The sequence below is a fragment of the Mytilus californianus genome, unplaced genomic scaffold (assembly GCF_021869535.1).
Source record: "Mytilus californianus isolate M0D057914Y unplaced genomic scaffold, xbMytCali1.0.p SCAF_4, whole genome shotgun sequence".
Classification (NCBI taxonomy): domain Eukaryota; kingdom Metazoa; phylum Mollusca; class Bivalvia; order Mytilida; family Mytilidae; genus Mytilus; species Mytilus californianus.
Genome location: NW_026262690.1, coordinates 66,109,164 through 66,131,787, shown reverse-complemented (window position 1 = coordinate 66,131,787; position 22,624 = coordinate 66,109,164). Strand labels below are relative to the sequence as shown.

General features: G+C 34.3%; 2 protein-coding genes and 1 long non-coding RNA gene across 5 annotated transcripts in view; 1 reads left to right on the top strand and 2 right to left on the bottom strand.

The window, feature by feature from the left end:
* Positions 1-22,624, bottom strand: part of LOC127737012 (monocarboxylate transporter 14-like) — a 193,385-nt gene that overhangs the window by 61,049 nt on the left and 109,712 nt on the right. The gene's annotated exons all lie outside the window — the stretch shown is intronic.
* The window catches only part of LOC127738368 (monocarboxylate transporter 12-like), a 113,928-nt gene that overhangs the window by 23,746 nt on the left and 67,558 nt on the right, over positions 1-22,624 (bottom strand). Inside the window, exon 1 of one of the 3 annotated variants that reach the window (XM_052249574.1) lies at positions 58-451. The exons of the other annotated variants lie outside the window; for them this stretch is intronic. Coding sequence (XP_052105534.1) covers positions 58-250 — 193 coding nt within the window. The 5' untranslated portion in view covers positions 251-451. Of the gene's footprint in view, positions 1-57; positions 452-22,624 lie in introns of those variants that run through there. 3 annotated transcript variants of the gene reach the window in all.
* On the top strand, positions 5,934-22,183 carry LOC127738370 (uncharacterized). Its single transcript, XR_008000026.1, has 2 exons — positions 5,934-6,409; positions 21,742-22,183. It is a non-coding gene; the product is annotated as an uncharacterized LOC127738370 (long non-coding RNA).

Here is a 22,624-nt window from a genome sequence, read left to right as displayed (position 1 = left end):
GTACATGTACGGTATGAACTGTGCAAAATGAATGACAATGTTTTCACAAATACTTACAGGTGAAAAATAAAACGGCAGTGATGAGTGAAGATAGCCATGATGTTATCCCGCTCCCTTCGTTAAAAACTTCCAGGATGACAACATAAACCACACCAGCTGAGTGTGATATCCCATATATCACTATTCTGTTTAAGGCAGCGGCTGCTACTATCATCCATCCCCAACAACCATCCACTTCCCCTTTCCTCATATCTTAAATACAAAAGACTGTTTTCCGTGTTGTCAATAGATTAGCACGCATTATTAACCTCTCCTCGAGACGTTATTAAGAATTGAACGATGGACAGTCAGTGCGTGAATGCCTCTTACTACCTGATTGGAAGATATTACGAGACGTGAATAATCAAAGTTTGTTGATTGGTTAGGACAATCCAAACCTAGTAAATGTGTTTCAATCCCGTAGAGTATCGGATTTGTCCTCTCTATTTTAGCAATTAGATTTAATTTGCCTGGTCATTAATCATGCATATTCATGAGATTGGTACACAGGTAACTTTTATCTATAAATAGCCGAATCTTCTGGAGTTTTGTAAACACACACAACGTTAAACGATATACTACTTCATAACGTGTGACCTCACGTGAGTGGTAAAATTTGTTGATTGATATGCAAGACTATTCTGAATGAATTAATCTACAAAGCGAGAACACTTTCCATTTTCATCAGCTATTAAAGAGACGGATAGTGTTTTTTTGAAAAGCTATTACTTGTATTTATTACAATCAGGATGCTCCATGTAGTACCTTCTACACACAAGGGAAGTAATTATTTGACATTTACATTTTATGTATCCAGTCATTTAATTTAGAAGTGCGAATCGATAACACAAATAATATATGTTCAAAAACTTTCAAGCTTTCAGTGGCAGTGTATATAAAGGGCGAATCCAGTTAGTTCATTTTCACTGTTGTATGCGAGCTATATGTCTATTGTAGAATAAAGGATGATGGGAAAAACTGCGTTTGTTTACTTTTTAAAAAATACAATACAATTTCATTAGAATATAACTTTTTAATGTATAATAACAGGATTAATGTCCAAAAAAGGGTAATTAAAGCAGCAGAATCCATAATATTAATTACTGAATGCGATTCATTTTAACTATAAATGCGATGAATTATCACTGTAAGTGCAATAATTTCTGATGTGGAATTTTTGAAGGTGCTTTGAATTTTCATTGTTGATTTATATGTTAATTCGACATGCAACAACTGAAAATAGTTTTTAAATGACTTTACTATTGATGATATTTACAATTTGAAATGCAAGCTAGTCGTAGATGCCTACTTGAATATACACGGGTATAACCACGTTCATATCATGCATATTCAAATATTGTTGGTGAGTTTACTATTAGCTTGTCATGGATCCGAAAATTTACTGGAGCAAAACATCCATGAATATAACGTATTTCTACGGCGAATTTTCCTTTAGAAGTTTGAGAACTCGCATAAAAAAGCTCTGAAAATTTGTCACGCCGTGTCATACATATTTCTACCATATTGATAGGCTTTTGCACAATGAACAGTACAAGAATGTACAACGAACGGTACTAAAGAAAGTTAACAAACTACAAAGAGAATGAATCGTACAGTGCTAAAATTCTGAGGTCAGTTTTTCAAGTAAATGTCTTCAAAAATAATTAAAACAACGGGTTTCTCATTCGCATTATGTATTATTCACAACAACAAATCACAAAATACACGGTCGCATTGAGTGTAAGAGCCAACCAACTATGCTCTATTTGTAATTTAATCAAGTTTGAGTTACACAGATTGTTTGTTTCGCGATGTTAACAAGTAATTCACAGACCTGTCTATTTAAAATAGTCACATGGTGTTCATGTAATATAGCTGTCAGGAGCAGTAAACTTTGTTTTCATAAACATTGAATACTTAACTGAACAGTGCGTCAATTAGTCTTTGGTGAAAATATAAGAACGGTCTATCTACTAACATCGCTTGGCGATGTAGCGATAAACGTCTGGAATCAACTATAAGGCGGTTATACCCCGTGGTATAGAACCATTTAAACATGTAACACTAAACTGTTTTCAATATTTCCTTGTATTCTTACAATTGCGTATTTGCTTATTTTTAAAAACAGACTTAAAGAAATTAAAACATGAACTAAGGTGACTCGACTGTTGCTCCAACTTTCTTTAATGTATTAGATGTGTACACAATAAAATGATAAATATCAATTATCCAGTCATCCAAGCGTCAATTGTTTGTGCAAGATGAAAACGTTTCCACTCATTCAATCGTGAAATGAAGATCGTTTTGTGAATGCTCTTTGTTATCTAAAATGCATCCATTAGAGCTATTTTCCTAATGCTTGTAGTTTAAAAGTTTGGTTGGCTTGCATGCTATGTTTGTATAAATGTTTATTCAATCTTAATTACAATGCTTAAGCAAACATTTATACAAACAAAGCAAGCAAGCCACCCAAACCTTTAAACTACAAACATTAGGAAAATAGCTCTAATAACGTTTAATTTATTAGTATGCGATGTAGATTTAGACCGAATCAGAAACTCTGCTTTTTCGGTGACGTGGATTGGCTTAACTGTCCAAGATATATGTATTCAATGATGGCATGTCATAGGATGGAATAAATATTATCCTATATATAGATCTTGATCTGGATAAATTATTAGAGAAAATAGAATTGACTATATTAGCACTAAATGCTATTTCTAAGGAATTTATTGGTATATTACCTCAGACTTTCACTCACAAAGTATGTATATATATAATCTCTCCTTCTGAATTCATAAATTTTGTTAGAGAGTCGGCTGAATTAAGACTTTATATAATGAAAATTAATTCATTTCCTTCTGTGAAAATGCATCGCATGTACAATAAAAATGAATCGCCCTACAGTGAAAATGAAAGTCTAGTATCATTATTCGACAGTAAAAATGAATCGCATAACGAAAACAGTATAGTGGAATTTGAGTCAATATCAACAAGCTGAATAACAAAACCTGTTTTAAGTTATACAACATTAATAATTATGTCAAAAGGTACATTTTTCTTCAAATGAAACTTAACTGCTACTTTTAAATCTTTTGCACGCTCTGTTCGTGAACTATTCTTAATAAAAACAATTTCACCAATTTGCAAGAAACTTTGGTGAATTGTTTATTTCTATCGACATGAGCTCCCTTTTTATTTTTTTTAATTTTAGAATATACGTTTCTGATTTATGGGGTTTTATTCATTACAAAAGGGGGATTTTCCAGTTTTCGGACAATAACTCAAAAATGCTTTAAGCATTTTTTTATGAAACTTTGGTGAATTGTTTATATCTATTCAGTATTGATGTAAGCTCCCTTTAGAATTTTATTAATTTTAGATTTTACATTTCCAAGTTATGGGGTTTTATTCATTTAAATAAGGGGGATTTTCCAGTTTTTGGACAATAACTCAAAAACAATTTCACCAATTTGCAAGAAACTTTGGTGAACTGTTTATTTCTATCGACATGAGCTCCCTTTTTATTTTTTTTAATTTTAGAATATACGTTTCTGATTTATGGGGTTTTATTCATTACAAAAAGGGGGATTTTCCAGTTTTCGGACAATAACTCAAAAATGCTTTCAGCATTTTTTTATTAAACTTTGGTAAATTGTTTATATCTATTGTTGTAAGCTCCCTTTTGATTTTTATAAGTTTAAGATTTTACGTTTCCGAGTTATAAGATTTTATTCATAAAAAAGGGTTGATTTTCAAGTTTTTGGACAATATCCTTAAAGTGCTTAGAGCAGTTTTCATTAAACTTTGATAACTGATTTATATCTATTAAGATAACCTCCCTTTAGGTTTTTTATAAATTTCTGATATAATACTGAGAAGTTATTGTTTGTTTCATTTAATGTTACTATTATAATTTCAAGATAACAGGCAAAAAAAAGGGGGGTAAAATGTGAAGTTAAAGGGCAACAAGTTAAACTAATAGAAAGTTGTTTGAAATTTCTATTTGTATATGGTCAATTGGTAGAGCTAAACATTCTGAGCATTTCCGGTCATGTCAAGATTTTTCTGTAATTTATTAATGGTGTTCAAATACAAAGACAACAAGCATGTTATCAATATGTTCTATTTTAGCCATGTGGTCCATCTTGGTTTCGGAGCCCAGGTCATTGGACAAATTTGTAAAGTTGAGATGACAAACCCTGAAGTGAGCTCACATGGCTCCTTGTGACTGCAACAAAAATAAAGCCTGGACTTTATAGCAACAAGACTACAGGTACAACAGGGATATAATTTGGTTTAAAATGTTGTTAAATTTTGTATAATTAAATTTGAATTTTTCAGTGTTTAACATGTCTATCAGCTTTAAAAAGACCAAATTCACCCCAAAACTATGAACATTTAACCATATTTTAGAAAAAAATGGTACACGTAAGGTTTGAAATTTTTCTAATGAAAAAATCAGGTGTTGCAATACTTTTTCCTGGCAGCTATATTACATGAACACCATGTGACTATTTTAAATAGACAGGTCTGTGAATTACTTGTAAACATCGCGAAACAAACAATCTGTGTAACTCAAACTTGATTAAATTACAAATAGAGCATATTTGGTTGGCTCTTACACTCAATGCAACCGTGTATTTTGTGATTTGTTGTTGTGAATAATACATAATGCGAATGAGAAACCCGTTGTTTTAATTATTTTTGAAGACATTTACTTGAAAAACTGACCTCAGAATTTTGGCACTGTACGATTCATTCTCTTTGTAGTTTGTTAAATTTCTTTATTACCGTTCGTTGTACATTCTTGTACTGTTCATTGTGCAAAAGCCTATCAATATGGTAGAAATATGTATGACACGGCGTGACAAATTTTCAGAGCTTTTTTATGCGAGTTCTCAAACTTCTAAAGGAAAATTCGCCGTAGAAATACGTTATATTCATGGATGTTTTGCTCCAGTAAATTTTCGGATCCATGACAATTAAGCTAATAGCAAACTCACCAACAATATTTGAATATGCATGATATGAACGTGGTTATACCCGTGTATATTCAAGTAGGCATCTACGACTAGCTTGCATTTCAAATTGTAAATATCATCAATAGTAAAGTCATTTAAAAACTATTTTCAGTTGTTGCATGTCGAATTAACATATAAATCAACAATGAAAATTCATAGCACCTTCAAAAATTCCACATCAGAAATTATTGCACTTACAGTGATAATTCATCGCATTTATAGTTAAAATGAATCGCATTCAGTAATTAATATTATGGATTCTGCTGCTTTAATTACACTTTTTTGGACATTAATCCTGTTATTATACATTAAAAAGTTATATTCTTATGAAATTGTATTAAAACATACATTCATTCAATTTTATTGTATTTTTAAAAAGTAAACAAAGGCAGTTTTTCCCATCATCCTTTATTCTACAATAGACATACTCGCATACAACAGTGAAAATGAACTAACTGGATTCGCCCTTTATATACACTGGCACTGAAAGCTTGAAAGTTTTTGAACATATATTATTTGTGTTATCGATTCGCACTTCTAAATTAAATGACTGGATACATAAAATGTAAATGTCAAATAATTACTTCCCTTGTGTGTACAAGGTACTACATGGAGCATCCTGATTGTAATAAATACAAGTAATAGCTTTTCAAAAAAACGCTATCCGTCTCTTTAATAGCTGATGAAAATGGAAAGTGTTCTCGCTTTGTAGATTAATTCATTCAGAATAGTCTTGCATATCAATCAACAAATTTTACCACTCACGTGAGGTCACACGTTATGAAGTAGTATATCGTTTAACGTTGTGTGTGTTTACAAAACTGCAGAAGATTCGGCTATTTATAGATAAAAGTTACCTGTGTACCAATCTCATGAATATGCATGATAAATGACCAGGCAAAATCTAATTGCTAAAATAGAGAGGACAAATCCGATACTCTACGGGATTGAAAGACATTTTCTAGGTTTGGATTGTCCTAACCAATCAACAAACTTTGATTATTCACGTCTCGTAATATCTTCGAATCAGGTAGTAAGAGGCATTCACGCACTGACTGTCCATCGTTCAATTCTTAATAACGTCTCCGAGGAGAGGTTAATAATGCGTGCTAATCTATTGACAACACGGAAAACAGTCTTTTGTATTTAAGATATGAGGAAAGGGGAAGTGGATGGTTGTTGGGGATGGATGATAGTAGCAGCCGCTGCCTTAAACAGAATAGTGATATATGGGATATCATACTCAGCTTGTGTGGTTTATGTTGTCATCCTGGAAGTTTTTAACGAAGGGAGCGGGATAACATCATGGCTATCTTCACTCATCACTGCCGTTTTATTTTTCATCTGTAAGTATTTGTGAAAACATTGTCATTCATTTTGCACAGTTCATACCGTACATGTACATGTTGCAATCACGCATAGTTGTGTACGGCCTTAAAATATTACGCATATAGTTATTTATATTGCCATAGGTCACGAGGATAAAAGCTTATGTGAAAGGTTACTGCCAGTCACCCAACGTCAAAACCGTAGCACTACGAATAGTTACGCAAGTTAATGTAGTCCCAACCAAAAAGGTAAATCTAAATACCTAAAAGGAAACATTGTAATTGAGCATGTATGTGCGGTAAAATAATTTGCTATAAATTTAGTGCATTGAAGTGCCATGTTTCTTGATTATCAAATTCAATAGAATAGCCTTTTATTTACAAGTAAGATAAATTCCGGCAAAAAATTCGACGATGTTATTACATGCCACGTGACTCAGTTGGTGCTTAACATCATAAATTCTGTCAGTCTCTATAATATGCATTTTTTGTCCTTTAGTTGTAACTTAAGGTTTGAGATATTCCGTTTTTATCTTTGTATTACGTTGAAAATTTATTGGAAATATTTAAAATACCATTAACAGTCATATTAGGCAAAATGATAGGTGACTGCAGGTCACATTTACATATCACCAACTTTTAAAATGTTGTAGATCTGTTCACGTAGGATATCATGGATTTACAATTATTTATATGAGGGACAATGAGGAAATTGAAAGGCAAGACCTGGGGCCTGGTTTTCGAAAGTATCTTATGACTAAGACATGTCTTACGATGGTTGTTGGACATTTCATAGTCGTAAGATATGTATTCGAAAGGGTCTCAAGTTTTGTTTCTAAGGTGATAAGTGTCATTTAATGCATTTTTATTTGCACATGCAACATGCAGATCCAGGATTTTGAAAAAAGGGGGGCCCAAACTAGGCAACGTTTGCTAAAAGTCTATACATATGTGTACATATATGTAACTCCATAGGGGGCGAGGCCCTGTCCCCTCCTACTAAATCAGTTTCTGCATGAAGCCTCCCTCAGAGGTTGACTTAGGGGAGCAGGGTGCCCGGCCCCCCTTTTGTGGGCAAATTTTGTTAATTATATAGGGAATCACTGGAGCGTGCCCCTCTTCCTGGATCCTCTACTGTCCCTTGCTCTCTTTTTGGCACTGTGTGTTGTGTTGTTTAATCTGCTAAAACAAATAGTAAAGATTTATTAAGGGGTTTCCTTTCACTATAAGGAAAGACCTTACTGTATTTTGCTGATTATTATTATTATTCTTTCCGCCAAACTTTAACGACATTTCCCAAAAAAAGTACGCGACATGTTGAAATGATATTAGGTATCAAGTATCGGTTGACCAAAAGCTATCATATGGTTAGGACACCACGCCGTAACATTTCCTTTATAGCGGTTATATCTCCCCATACACTGTAAACCTTGTTATCATTCAAACACCGTAACCATAATAGGTAGAAAAAAAAAACAAAGAGTGGAATTTGTTCAGGACCAGACCCTGGTTCTTGGTTAGATTTTGATCGAAAAGATTCAACGACTCATTAGTACATGATGCCCCTTTGAAAATTAACCGATGTCGGTTGGCCACTAAAACTCAGAAACCGTAGTCGTAATCACCTAGGGTCTTCACCAATGATCATCAATTCATGTGACCTTGAACATTCCTCAAGGTCAAATGTTTACGTTGACCTTGACCTTTGACCTTACATTTTATATGGGATATCTCAAAAACAATTATACTTACAGAAATCGTGAATAGTGAAAAAAGTTTGGGTCATTAAGGCGGAACTTTTAAACATTTTAACCGAAGAGAGCTGACCTATCCGTAAGGGGCATAACCTCCGTTTACGGTTTTCAAAATGACAAAATTAGCTTCAACTCTTGAACCAGAGGTCCTAGACCCATTGGATTTTGCAATGACATCGTAGACCAATGACCTTGACAAAGATCATAAGGTCATGTCCCAAATTGCGAATTATGTGTTTTTGACCATATTTTAATCGTTTTATGTGTGTTTTAGAGCTTTTCAATGCATTATACGCTTATTTTAACATATATTTTACATAACGAAAAGAAAAGCCCTCTCAATTGTTCACGAACAATTAACATTTTAATTCTTTTTCACTTAGTTATTTAAAATTTGAATCTCCTGCGACTTAAAATTTGGAATCCTTTTCTTAGTCATGATTATTTTTAATAAATATTTATAATATTTCTTTCTTTATATAGTAGTTCATTAACGTATTTGCACGGGCATTTCTTTAAGCGGGTACTCGATGTACCAAATCTTAAAAGTATTCCCAATCAGATAACACTGCATTATAATAATACATGAACGCGAAGTTCTAACTAAATTTAAACAAATTGTCAACTCAGATTTTAACTCCTTTTCATACATAATTTCATGTTCATCGTGTTCATTATAATGAAAAATATGAAATATTCGTATACGATAAGAATATTAATAGTTATTATTTTCATACTTATATATTTTCACTTTTGACTGTCACAAGAGCATCATAGGTATGAATATCTTATGACAGCTATGATTTACATTCTATGACATATCATATGATGGTCATAAGATGGTCATACAATTAGTCCTAAGATGTATCTTATGACATATCTTGGGATTCTTTCGAAAACTAGCCCCCGAATCTAGTTTTTATTTCCTTCCTTGAGTGTTCCAGTGTTTTTCCCCTTTTTTTTGGTAATTCATGATGTCAAAGAGTGGTGTCGTATTAAAGGACTTTAAATCTAATTAAATTAATTTCTGACCGTTTTACTCTACATAGAAAATCTATTACAAACACGTAGGATTTTCACTTAAAAGGGGGACATGTATGTGTTCACGTGTGGAATTCATTGGTGGCATCAATATTATTTCATGTAGAAAAGTAGTCATGCCAAGAAATTTCCTCCGTTGCGATTTTGAGAATATCCCATGGAGCAAATTACACGGATGATTTATATTGACCATTTGGTACATGGCAGGGGTCTAAGCGACACGTACATGCAAGTCATAAATTAATTTGTTGAATATTTAACTACTCATGGGTGTCGTAGGAGGTCCACCAAGGTTTTGATTGAACTGTTCGTGGCATGACTAGTACGGCGGGGTATCAGATCTTTTATTTTTTAATTAATAATTATAATTAGGTTTTGGTTTTCTGACAATCTATTTCTCTACAATTTTACATCTATATGTTTTAAACTACATTTGCATTTGTACAATTACTTCATATCAAGGCTCTTGTATTGCCCGATGCGAACAACTGTTCTGTTCTGTGCTGTATACTGGTACACATGTAGAGTTAACTTGTGCCACCAGGGTTAATTCTAGGCACATTGATGAAGCAACCAGATAACAGCATCACAGTACCTGTATCTTAATAAATGTGGAACATGTTTAATTTTGTAACATCGGCCCGGGCATAATGCAGTTGACACTAAATACTAGAATTACTTTGTTCATTGCATAAGTCGCACTAAAATGCAGATGTCTTTCTGCTCGTCAAAAGATAGTTTACTGGTTATCGCTGGCCACACATAGACTTGAGATACTTTTAGTCTATAACACAGGCGATGCTACTACTATTACTTTTCAGCACAAGATTTATTGCAAGTCATACTCAATAAAACTTGATTTACTGCTAGCCATACCCAATAATACATGGGTAGCTGTAGGTCACACAAAAACGTATGGGTAAGGACAGGTTACTCCTGATAACATTTTAACTACTGCTGGCCATTCCGTATAACAGATGAAACTCATTGGGTTTTGCATGTAAGTCATCCTGTTATTGATCTGTACCCTAATTATCTGAGTTGCCTGTAGATCACCCTGCTATTGATCTGTACCATAATAATCCGAGGTGCCTGTAGGTCACCCTGTTACTGATCTGTACCATAATTATCTGAGGTGCCTGTAGGTCACCCTACTATTGATCTGTACCATATCATATCAAAGGTGCCTGTAGGTCACACTGCTGTTGATCTGTACTATAATTATCTGAGTTGCCTGTAGGTCACCCTGCTATTGATCTGTACCATAATAATCCGAGGTGCCTGTAGGTCACCCTGTTACTGATCTGTACCATAATTATCTGAGGTGCCTGTAGGTCACCCTACTATTGATCTGTACCATAATTATCTGAAGTGCCTGTAGGTCACCCTGCCATTGATCTCTACCATATCATATCAAAGGTGCATGTAGGTCACACTGCTATTGATTTGTACCATAATTATCTGAGGTGCCTGAAGGTTACACTGCTTTTGATCTGTACCCTATCTTATCAATGGTGCCTGTAGGTCAACATGTTATTGATCTGTACCATAATTATCTGAGGTGCCTGAAGGGTACACTGCTTTTGATCTGTACCCTATCTTATCAATGGTGCCTGTAGGTCAACATGTTATTGATCTGTACCATAATTATCTGAGGTGCCTTTAGGTCACCCTGCCATTGATCTCTACCATATCATATCAAAGGTGCCTGTAGGTCACCCTACTATTGATATGTACCATAATTATCTGAGGTGCCTGTAGGTCACCCTGCCATTGATCTCTACCATATCATATCAAAGGTGCCTGTAGGTCACACTGCTATTGATTTGTACCATAATTATCTGAGGTGCCTGAAGGTTACACTGCTTTTGATCTGTACCCTATCTTATCAATGGTGCCTGTAGGTCAACATGTTATTGATCTGTACCATAATTATCTGAGGTGCCTGTAGGTCACCCTGCCATTGATCTCTACCATATCATATCAAAGGTGCCTGTAGGTCACCCTGCCATTGATCTCTACCATATCATATCAAAGTTGCCTGTAGGTCACACTGCTGTTGATTTGTACCATAGTTATCTGAGTTGCCTGTAGGTCACACTGCTATTGATCTGTACGATATCCTATCAAAGGTGCCTGTAGGTCAATATGTTATTGATCTGTACCATAATTATTTGAGGTGCCTGTAGGTCACCTTGTTATTGATCTGTACCATAATTATCTGAGGTGCCTGTAGGTCACCCTGTTATTTTCTATATCATATTCTAGGTGTCTGTAGAAAGATCAGAGAGAAAATGCACACTTTGTGACAGATCAGAGATAGGAGACGAATATCATTATATTTTAGAATGTCCTGCACTAAAAAATGAAAGGAAACTGTGTGTTTACCTCCATATATTTCATTTCACTCAAATGCAATAAAACTTGAGAAACTTTTTAACACAAAGAAAATTTCTCTTCTTAAAAGACTGTGTAAACTAATTGAAATAATCTCCGAGGAAATCGGTTCTCCTGGCTAAACCACACTACAATGTTGTTTTTTCATATTGTATCTCAATCTACAATAATGTTAACTCTCCTCTACCATACTATGTATTATTTGTATATTGTTTTTTGCATGTCATTCTCTGTACCTCTGATTGTATTGGTTTTTAGGGAATAAAGTATTGTTGTTGAAGGTCACCTTGTTATTTTACTTATCCTATCATAAGTGCCTGTAGGTCACCATGTTATTATCCATATCATATTATAGGTATCTGTAGGTCACCCTGTTATTTTACATATCCTTTCATAAGTGCCTGTAGGTCACCCTTTTATTTTCCTTATCCTATCATAGGTGCTGTAGGTCACCCTGTTATTTTACATATCCTTTCATAGGTGCCTGTAGGTCACCCTTTTATTTTCCTTATCCTATCATAGGTGCTGTAGGTCACCCTTTTATTTTCCTTATCCTATCATAGGTGCTGTAGGTCACCCTGTTATTTTACATATCCTTTCATAGGTGCCTGTAGGTCACCCTGTTATTTTACATATCCTTTCATAGGTGCCTGTAGGTCACCCTTTTATTTTCCTTATCCTATCATAGGTGCTGTAGGTCACCCTGTTATTTTACATATCCTTTCATATGTGCCTGTAGGTCACCATGTTATTTATCCATATCATATTATAGGATTCGACCTTCATGCACCTATCATACAGATCTATATGGTGATGTGATCTGCAGGCTCCTATGATGCGCTAAAGTATAGATAAATATCAGTGTGACCTGCAGGCACATATGATAGACTATGATATAAATAAAAAAGCTGTGTGACCTGCAGGCACCGATTATAGGCTATGCTACATATACATAGCAGTGTGACCTGCAGGCTCCTATGATGGGCCCTGGTAAAGATCTATGAGGATACGACCTGCATGCACCTATGATACAGATCTATGGTGACGTGACCTGCAGATTCATCTGATGAGCTATGGTACAGATAAATATCAGTGTGACCTGCAGGTAGCTATAATAAGCTAATGTTACTTTCATATAAAGTGTGACATGAAGGCAACGATGGTACAGATAAATTTTGGTGTGACCTGCAGGCACCTATAATAGGAAATGGTACATAAAAAAGCAGTTTGACCTACAGACACCTATAATAGGAAATGGTACATAAAAAAGCAGTGTGACCTACACACACCTATGATAGGATATGGTACATAAAATAGCGGTTTGACTTACAGGCACCTTTACTAAATTTTATCATCGGTATAAGGACATCATTCGTAAATATAACTCAACATGCAGACATCTTATACGTTCTGGTATTTCACATCCAATCTTTTATGGTAATAATCTTTACAAAGCACAAAAATGTCAGTATTCACTTCAAAAGCTAACAAAACCTTTAAACAGACTTATTAAGAAGGGATATAGTTACGATACTGTTGTCAGGTCATTAAAGATTGCATATTTTGGCTTTAATATTGATTCACTTATAGGGTCTTTGCATCGGACTTAAACATATTTATTCTAAAACCAGTTGTTGGCATGACACGGGTTATGTTCTCCTCATATATTTTATGATGGTATAATACTAAACCCGTAACAGGAGGGATTGTGCCTGATATTCATATGATGAAGACATAATCTTTCAATCAGTTTAATTGAGGTCTGGAGCTGGCATGTCAGTAACTCCTAGTAGTCTGTTGTTATTCTTGTATTATTGTCATTTTGTTTATTTTCTTTTGTTTCCTATTCTGACATCGGACTCGGACTTCTCTTGAACTGAGTTTCACGGTAAAATGATCATAGAATAATTTACTAATTTATCAAAACGACTGTGACTATTTTTCAAAAGGTACTTCCGGTTTTCACAGGTGAACTAAGATCAATGGAAGACAAGCTGAATCTTCAAGAAGACTTCATACATCTAGAAACGTGAGCAACGAAGTGGGGCATGCGTTTCAATGTCTACATCTCACTTGTGAGATGAACACTCGAGTATGGAGCGGTAATTTGAGACCCTTACATGAAAGAGAGGCGAAAGATACCAAAGGGTTATTCAAAAGTCGAAAACAAACTGACAATGCCATGACAAAAAAACGAAAAACGTCGAAAAGACCAACAGTACACAAAACACAACAAAGAAAGCTAAAGACGGATCAACACGAACCCCACCAAAAACCGGGGGAGATCCCAGGTGCTCCGGAATGGTTAACAAATCCTGCTCCACATGTGGCACCGGTCGTGAAAGGCGACATCGAAAAAATGAACGAATACAACGAAGTGGGTCCGTTTCATCGGCAGAAATTGTTGCCCAAGAGAAGAAGGGACTATTCGACGATTACTGGGTAATCTAGAATTCCAGACACTCCAGGAATGGAGGAAAGAGCTTAGACTGACGTTCCTCTACAAAATAGCCGGAATAAAGGGGCTGGTCCAAGCGAGTGATCCGCCACACTATCTCAAAGAGATTAAAAACAAAAGACGAATTAGATTAACATTTAAATTACATGACTAGTGAACAATCCAAGTCAGAATAAAAATTCAAATAATTTTGAGTGCTATAAAAAGATTGACACAAACAGTGAAATTTTCAAACAACCCTTTTTTCCAAGATCTGTTATTGAGTGGAACCAGCTGGAAGAACACCAAGGTGCGGCTTAAAGCCAATAGGCCTTTAGAACGGCCCTCAAAATTTAGTAACAACATGCGCTCTCATTCCCGTTGTTTATACACCAAAGATTTTGGGAACTACACAACGTATTTACTCAGATACAGATAGGAAGTTGTTGTTTTGCTGATCTTTGAACAAGAAAAAGGGAAAAGGAGTATTATACTAATTTACGGAGTTAAAACATTGATGTTACGCTATTTAGTTGGTAGGTTGATACCCTTATATTTCCCTTTAATGTTTTATCTCCTAGATATTATACCAATCCCCTAATCAATCCTAGTTTTTGTTTCGTGATCGCTGATCACTGATGTTGTTTTCATTATTGTAAACGATTAAAAACAAATTCATTGTTTTGTTTTTAAGTACAGTTTATGCTTTTTAGCATTAATATCAATTAAAAAATGTTTTTGTTGAAAAAAGATATTTGTTCATTTGTCCTATATCTTGTTACCGTTTTATGGAACACCGAAGGAAACAAACCAAGGTAATTTCCATCTATAATATATCATTTTTAATTTGTTGAATATTCACATATCACAAGGAGAGGAGTTAGGAAATCGTCCAAAAAGTTTGGAATGGCATCCGGACGCTATAGAAAACACAGAATAGATGGGAAATACAGCAGTGGCAGACAAAAGTTTTTGTATAAATGCACATCATCTGAAGGAACTAAGTTGACTCTTACTAGAACGTACAAACACTCATTTTACAACAAGAAAACAACCCTCCATCTATTTAGACTGACGAAAAAAAACATGTATATCATGACCGTGAAGGGTACATAACGTTGCATCAACAAGTTATAGACTTATAAATTTGACTTATATTCAAGAACATTACAATGAGATAGCTAATCATGTAGTTTTTTGTAAATTTGCTCGTGATATTGCTGTTAGAGATGGAGAGCCAGTTGATATACTGTCGCATGTTGCAAACTATTGCTTAGCTGTTATACTTTCTTTTTTTTCTAAAATCAAGTTTATTGCACTATATGCTGTTATAAAAATACCATGTCTACAGCATTCGACAGGGTACCCCTGTAAGGTTAGTTTTGCTGAACAAACAGGGAGATTGTTCAGTAAATAATAATCAATTTTTAGATTTAAATTCTATGTCTAAGAAAGATTACTACAAAATTTATTTAAACTTTCTGCTAGTTGCAAAGGATGCAAAAACTAATTCTGATTTAGACACGTCCAACACTAAAAATTACAACTAATCGACAATAAGACGTGAATGCAAAAGCAGCATGGGTGCAATTGTGACTGGAAATGGACTTGCTCATACCAATTAGTTTTTCGCCTGGTATGACACAGCGAACGTTTGCAAAAATTAAAAACGAAATACAAGATTGGTGGTTAGGAAATATTGAATGTGAAATGATTACTGCAAAACATGAAGAAAAAGAGATAGCTATAAAAAAAAATCATAAATTCCATGAAGGTGCGTTTACTAACTATATCTAATTAGCACTATTTATGCAAACATAAAAGGAAATAATATATACATGTAAATGTTCTCATAAATAAACCACTGTCAGATCTAATTGTAACAAAAATACCTGTAATAGTATATACAATATACATGTAGATACATACATGCTTACAATATCTACAAGTGAAATACATACATACATACATGTATCATATCACAAACTAGTATCATAATTATACTCATATAAAAATTACACTTCATAATTTTCCACATCAAAATGGGAAATTAATTGGTTAGATTTATCCTCATCACAAATGCAAATTTCTGGTCTCAAAAGAGAACCTTATACTTGTTAGGTTAACATTGATTTTTGGTGTTTGAACAACATTTTCAGCACCCATAAAGTTCTTATTTAAGGAGGGAGCCAGAGTGCCCAGATAGAACCATCACCCTTCACAAAACTGTCAACCCTTTACAATGAAGATTCAAACTCAGGAGCTTAGTAATGACTGGCAAATGATAACAGTAGTGGAACTACTTAGAACACTATGCCACCAAGTACCTCATACTTTAGGCAGTGAGAAAATAGTTGAAGATTTTGAAACATGATTGATTGATTGTTGTTTGCTTAATGGTCAATATGGAGAGGGGTTACATAGGCTTTGCCTGATGCCCAATCCAATTCAATTTATTTGAATAAAATACTGTTTAAACTTAAATGTTCAATAACAAATATTTCATGCATTTTTACTGGATACTGGAGAAAATTAAGTAAACAACTGGTACAAAAGTTATTTCCTGTAATACAGATTGACATGGATAAAGAATGTTAAATTTGGATTGCAACTGCTGGAAAACAATGATATGATGGATAGGGACACACATTTTACCTTGCAATAGTCTGTGAGGCTAACAACAGGCTCTCCCTCCCCTAAATAGTTGTCGCAAATTTCCAAAACTGTGTGTGTCAGTCCCTCAACACTATGCACATCACCATTCTAACAGGACATGTCTGCAATTAATATCAAAAGAAAGCATGAACCAGAAATTGAAGACGACAACGAAATGTCACAAATGAAAACACAAAAAAGTAATTTTTTAGAACCACACATTTATATGAAAAAAGGTATACTTATGATTATCTTGTGTATAGTAAAGCATTTATGTTTTTAGTTTAACTAATGATCATAAAAGCAGGCAAGACATTTCAGTTTGCGCAAATATTTTCGTTTCAAAATCAAAGCTGGATAATCCAAAGAACTACAAATCATATTGGTGTGGTTCATAATTAGCCTTTAGTTTTCTTTACCCTAAAATGGTAAGTAATAAATTGTTATTTGGTTGACAGATTTGCCAAGTATAAGGGTCTTTTTGATGCAGAAGGAGTAAATAACACAAAAACACATATAATGCATTAGGTGTTGCTGTAATCGTCGGCGCCGAAACCAAAAAAAAAATAATAATATAACATCAGAAACAAAAGCTACATTAGGCTTTGAACCGTCACACCACATATGTTATAAGAAATGGAATGAGACGAATCAGGCAATGGAATCTGATATAATTGTTGAAGACATCCTTAAAGCCAACGATCACGACGTTAGATACATAGAGATAATTGGTGATGAATGTGTTAACCACGCCTGCTAATGCTTAAGATTTACCTTGAAAAACTTGTCGTTGATAATCCAGCTTACAAGGGAAAAGGGAGACTTTGCAAGAATAAAAATTACTAGTGCTGTTCGTTGCACGATCAGAATGAGATAACAAGAATCAGACAGATATGTGGAGATCATTCGAGCTGCTCCGATTTTTGTAAGGCATAAACACCCGCCAATGAAAATATACCGTCTTTGAAAATTTATGAAGAAAACTACAAAACTTTAAAATCAGAAATGTTTATTTGAACAACAGACTGATATGTGGACAGAGGAGGCAAAAGTTGAAGAACAGGAAGAAACAAGACTTTTGTCACATTTATCCCATCATATAAAGATACAGAAATGCGCCAAGGCATATCCATCCTGCTAAACTATATTCCCAAAAAGTCATCCAACCTTATTGGAAATTTCACCAGCAACTTAGCCGAATCTTGAATGCACATGCAGACAAAACTTGATGGGGATAAAATGTACAACCACTGAAAGAAAGGTTCATGGCACACTAGATGCTATGGTGCAGCTCTTTGGAATAATGTAGGTCCATTATGGTCACTAAAAGTATGGGAAACTAGTATCCAGTCCACCAGTGGTCATTATTTGAAGAAGGAGAGAGAAATATAAATGTCAACAATACCTCTAAATTCAAACGAGAAATAAAACAAAATAGATGGAAGCGAAAAATGAAGGCAGCAAAGGAAGCAACATCACGTAAAGACAAACAAAAACAGTATGAGAAAGAATGTATACAGACAGAGAAAAACATAGAAACCAACATGTAGCAATATAATAAAACAGAAATAGATAACACCATCTGAAATTGACACAATACCTCATAGTATTTCCGGAAAGTCGACAGAACAGCGTAGAAAATGTTTAACCCTCCTCAAATTTTGGCCGCATTGTTAAGATGAATCCTAGGTTACCTGTCGTTAAACTCATTTCTTCTCTTCTTTATTGTGCATTAGCTGTGAATAAAGCAACACGTTTTGGACTGAGTCAAGAAATAGTAAATATTTTGGAATACATTCAGTACATGTTAAAGCAAAATTTATCTATCTAGTTGAACAATGTGGACTTATCATACATCCTTCTCACAAAATTTTGGTTGCCAGTCCTGATGGCATAGTTTTAGAAAACAATCAATCCGATTTAATTGAAGTTAAGAATGTTATCCACATCAAAACATATCTTTGGCAGAAGCAACAAAATCCGTTTCCAATTTCTGTTTAGTACTGAATAAAAACAATCAACTTTCAAGATTTTATAGTACGTACAATTAATACATAAGCTGAAAACGTTTTGCATGATTGAAATTCATTTAGACTTAGCGTCACCTAGACACAAGAAATATCCAGGAATCAGAGAGTCACTTGGGTATGCATAATACATGTATAGTTTCTCTCCAATTTTTCTCCAAAAATTTTTGCCTTTGATTTCACATGTTTATGTTTTTCAACAACAACAAAATAGAATCGAATGACTGTAAAATACGGTATTCATTTTAGATTTATATTTTTCTATTTTAATATCTTAATTGTTTAATATGTGTACATATTTGTTACAAAATCATAATGACATTAAACACCTATATGAATCACAGAACAGACCACTGCGAAAATATGCCGACATTTAACAATACGGCATAGTTTCTGTGACTATGGTTTGCATAATTTGTGTCTTGAACAAGGTTCTACATTTACAATATAGATCTATCACATGCAATTTTATCCATCCAATATGGGTGTCTTTGAGTAAGGATGGAGTAGAGTTTGTGTGCATTGCATACAACATTATTATTATAAATTTTTAAATAAGAATCCGGTCACAGCCTTAATATTGATTATATTATATTTATTTTAATTTAATTGAGGACAATTTAAACTTTTTGTTGATACTTATGATTCTGAATTAAATTGTATACATAATTTAAAGATGGTTTATACTTTGTTCAACATCAAAATTATGAATAGGTAGAATTGGATTATTAGTTATTTAATTTTGCATTTGACATTTATTTGTAACATGACTTTATTTTATGCATATAAAAATAAGGAGATGAGATATGATGGCCAATGAGACAACTATCCAACAATAATAAAATAAAGTGGATGTAAGCAACTATAGACAATCGTACGGCCTTCAACAATGAGAAAAAACCATACCGTATAGTCGGATATAAAAGGCCCCGACATGAAAAAATGAAACAATTCAATTGAGAAAACTGACGGCCTAATTTCCGCTATATAGATGATGTTCTCTCACTAAATAATACAAAATTTGGTGACTATGTTGAACGAATCTATCCCATCGAACTAGAGATAAAGGATACTACAGATACAGTTAAGTCTGCCTCATATCTTGACTTACATCTAGAAATTGACAAAGAGGGTCGGTTGAAAACAAAACTTTACGACAAAAGAGATGATTTCAGCTTCCCAATTGTGAACTTTCCATTTCTATGTAGCAACATTCCAGCAGCGCCTGCATACGGAGTATATATCTCCCAATTGATACGATATTCCCGGGCTTGTGTTTCCTATCATGATTTCCTTGATAGAGGATTGCTGCTCACAAGGAAGCTATTAAACCAAAAGTTCCAAATGGTGAAGTTGAAGTCATCCCTTCGTAAATTTTACGGACGCCATCACGAGTTGGTTGACCGTTATGGAATAACCGTTTCACAGATGATATCGGATATGTTCCTTATGTTGTAACTACAATACCCTTCCCTTTTCACGAATGTGACTTACCGAATTAGACTATTTACCGGATTTGTAATAACATAAGCAACACGACTGGTGCCACATGTGGAGCAGGATCTGCTTACCCTTCCGGAGCACCTGAGATCACCCCCAGTTTTTGGTGGGGTTCGTGTTGCTTAGTCTTTAGTTTTCTATGTTGTGTCATCTGTACTATTATTTGTCTGTTTGTCTTTTTATTTTTGGCCATGACGTTGTCAGTTTGTTTACGATCTATGAGTTTGACTGTCCCTCTGGTATCTTTCATCCCTCTTTTATAACTAAACAATTAACGAAAAACAAATATGACAGACATGAACCAATGACAACCACTGAACTCCAGGCTCCTGACTTGGAACAGGCACTTAAAGAATGTTGCGGGATTAAACATGTTTGTGAGCGCTCAACCCTCCCCATAACATGGGACAGTGGTGTAACATCATAACATAAGAACAAACTATAAAAATCAGTTGAAATAGGCATCTGGTCTATATACCAGCTTTTATAAGTGTTTGGTATTACTATAATTTTTCACTTCGTACTATGAACATCAAAATTATTTATTTTGTTATAATATTTCCTTTCTCTATTTGAACTGTACACGTATACCTAACAACAAAATTATTTTCATTTACCTGTGTTTAAAGTTATTGCAAATGGCTGATATTTTTGTTCGAGCATATTGTTTTTCTTAAATTGTTTAACATTTCATAGCAGTATAACAAGTTACTTTTATTATTCTTCCCTTAGTTTATTTATTTTGTATTAACATTGTATCATAGGTCAAATTTATTTGTTCAGTGTATGTTCACTGGTGTTAATATTTCCGTTGATTGAGTTAAGCTATTTCAGTTGATATTTTATAGTGTCTTTCTATGTTGTGATGTTACACTATTGTTTCAGAAAAAGGGTGAAGGTTTGGTACCATTAAAACGTTTAAACCCGCTGCATTTGTTTGCACTTGTCCTAAGTCAGGAATCTGATGTTCAGTAGTTGTCGTTTGTTGATGTGGTTCATAAGTGTTTCTCGTTTCTCGTTTTTTATATAGATTAGACCGTTGGTTTTCCCGTTTGAATGGTTTTACACTAGTAATTTTTGGGGCCCTTTATAGCTTGCTGTTCGGTGTGAGCTAAGGCTCCATGTTGAAGACCGTACTTTGACCTATAATGGTTTACTTTTATAAATTTTGAAATGGATGAAGAGTTGTCTCATTGGCACTCATACCACATCTTCTTATATCTATTCACTCATCAGATCGATACAAAGCAGAAAAAATTAAACATAAACACAGACCGGACGTGGCAGGTTATTTATCCATTCCTCATCCCTAACAACAAAAAGGACACTAAGTACAGATCTGAGAATACTCGCAGTTACTGACAGCTATATTTGGCTCTGGCAACCAACAATCAATCATAACTAGTATGTATATCCTTAATAATGTTCGTTAATTTTAGTGACAAGCATGTAACAGGTTCTTGTAGTTCGTAAGTATTACGAAAATTATATCAATTATTATTCTTTATATTCTGTTCCTATAATCTGCGTATATTTTAGGAGTCATGTTTGCTCAGCTCAGGCGGTCAACGAGAAAGAGGAAGAATACACCAATCGTGGCCACAGCTTCTACGAGAAAGAAGGTTATTTAAAGGGTACCATCTGCTATATCAGTACCTGTACCTTATATCGACTACCAATTCAGCCATCATTTACCCAATATATACACAGACAGGGTTATATACGAGTGCAAATACTTTTCCAGCAACTTCAGTGAGCACAGCTGATACCCTGTTATACTCTTGCGTACCAGTTCAAATTGGTGAACACAGAAACCAGTCAAGATTCTCAAGAACATTCATTAGGTTATAGTACTTCAGACTCTACAATGCCATTGAATACATTAAGTCATCCTATTCAAATAACTAGAATGCACAATGATATAACTGTTTATACTTCTCATAGTATCAGGGTTAAATTTATAAAGAGTGAATAAATACAATTTACGAAAAATGTATATGGCAGACATGAAAGAACGACAACCACTGAATTACAGGCTCCTGACTTGGGACAAACACATACAGAATGTGGAGGGGTTAAATATATTTGTGAGCGCCCCTCACTCTCACCTCGGACAATGGTGTAACAGCACAACATAAGTACAAACTGTAAACTCGGTTTACTTAAATAACATCAAATTTCAAGCGAATCATTCGTTTTATCGATGACCTCAATCCGTTAAGCTATGTTGTATACAGTTGATAGAGTAGGCTACTGGTTCATTGAGTGCCATTTTGTAGAATTTTGTCGTTTCTTCGTATTCAAATTTAATTAGTTTAATATTCTTTTATTGTAATAATTAAACAATAGGATTGGTCACAAGTTATCCCAACTATTTCTTTAATACTCAACATACACAACAAACTTTGGTTAATGTAGTGAG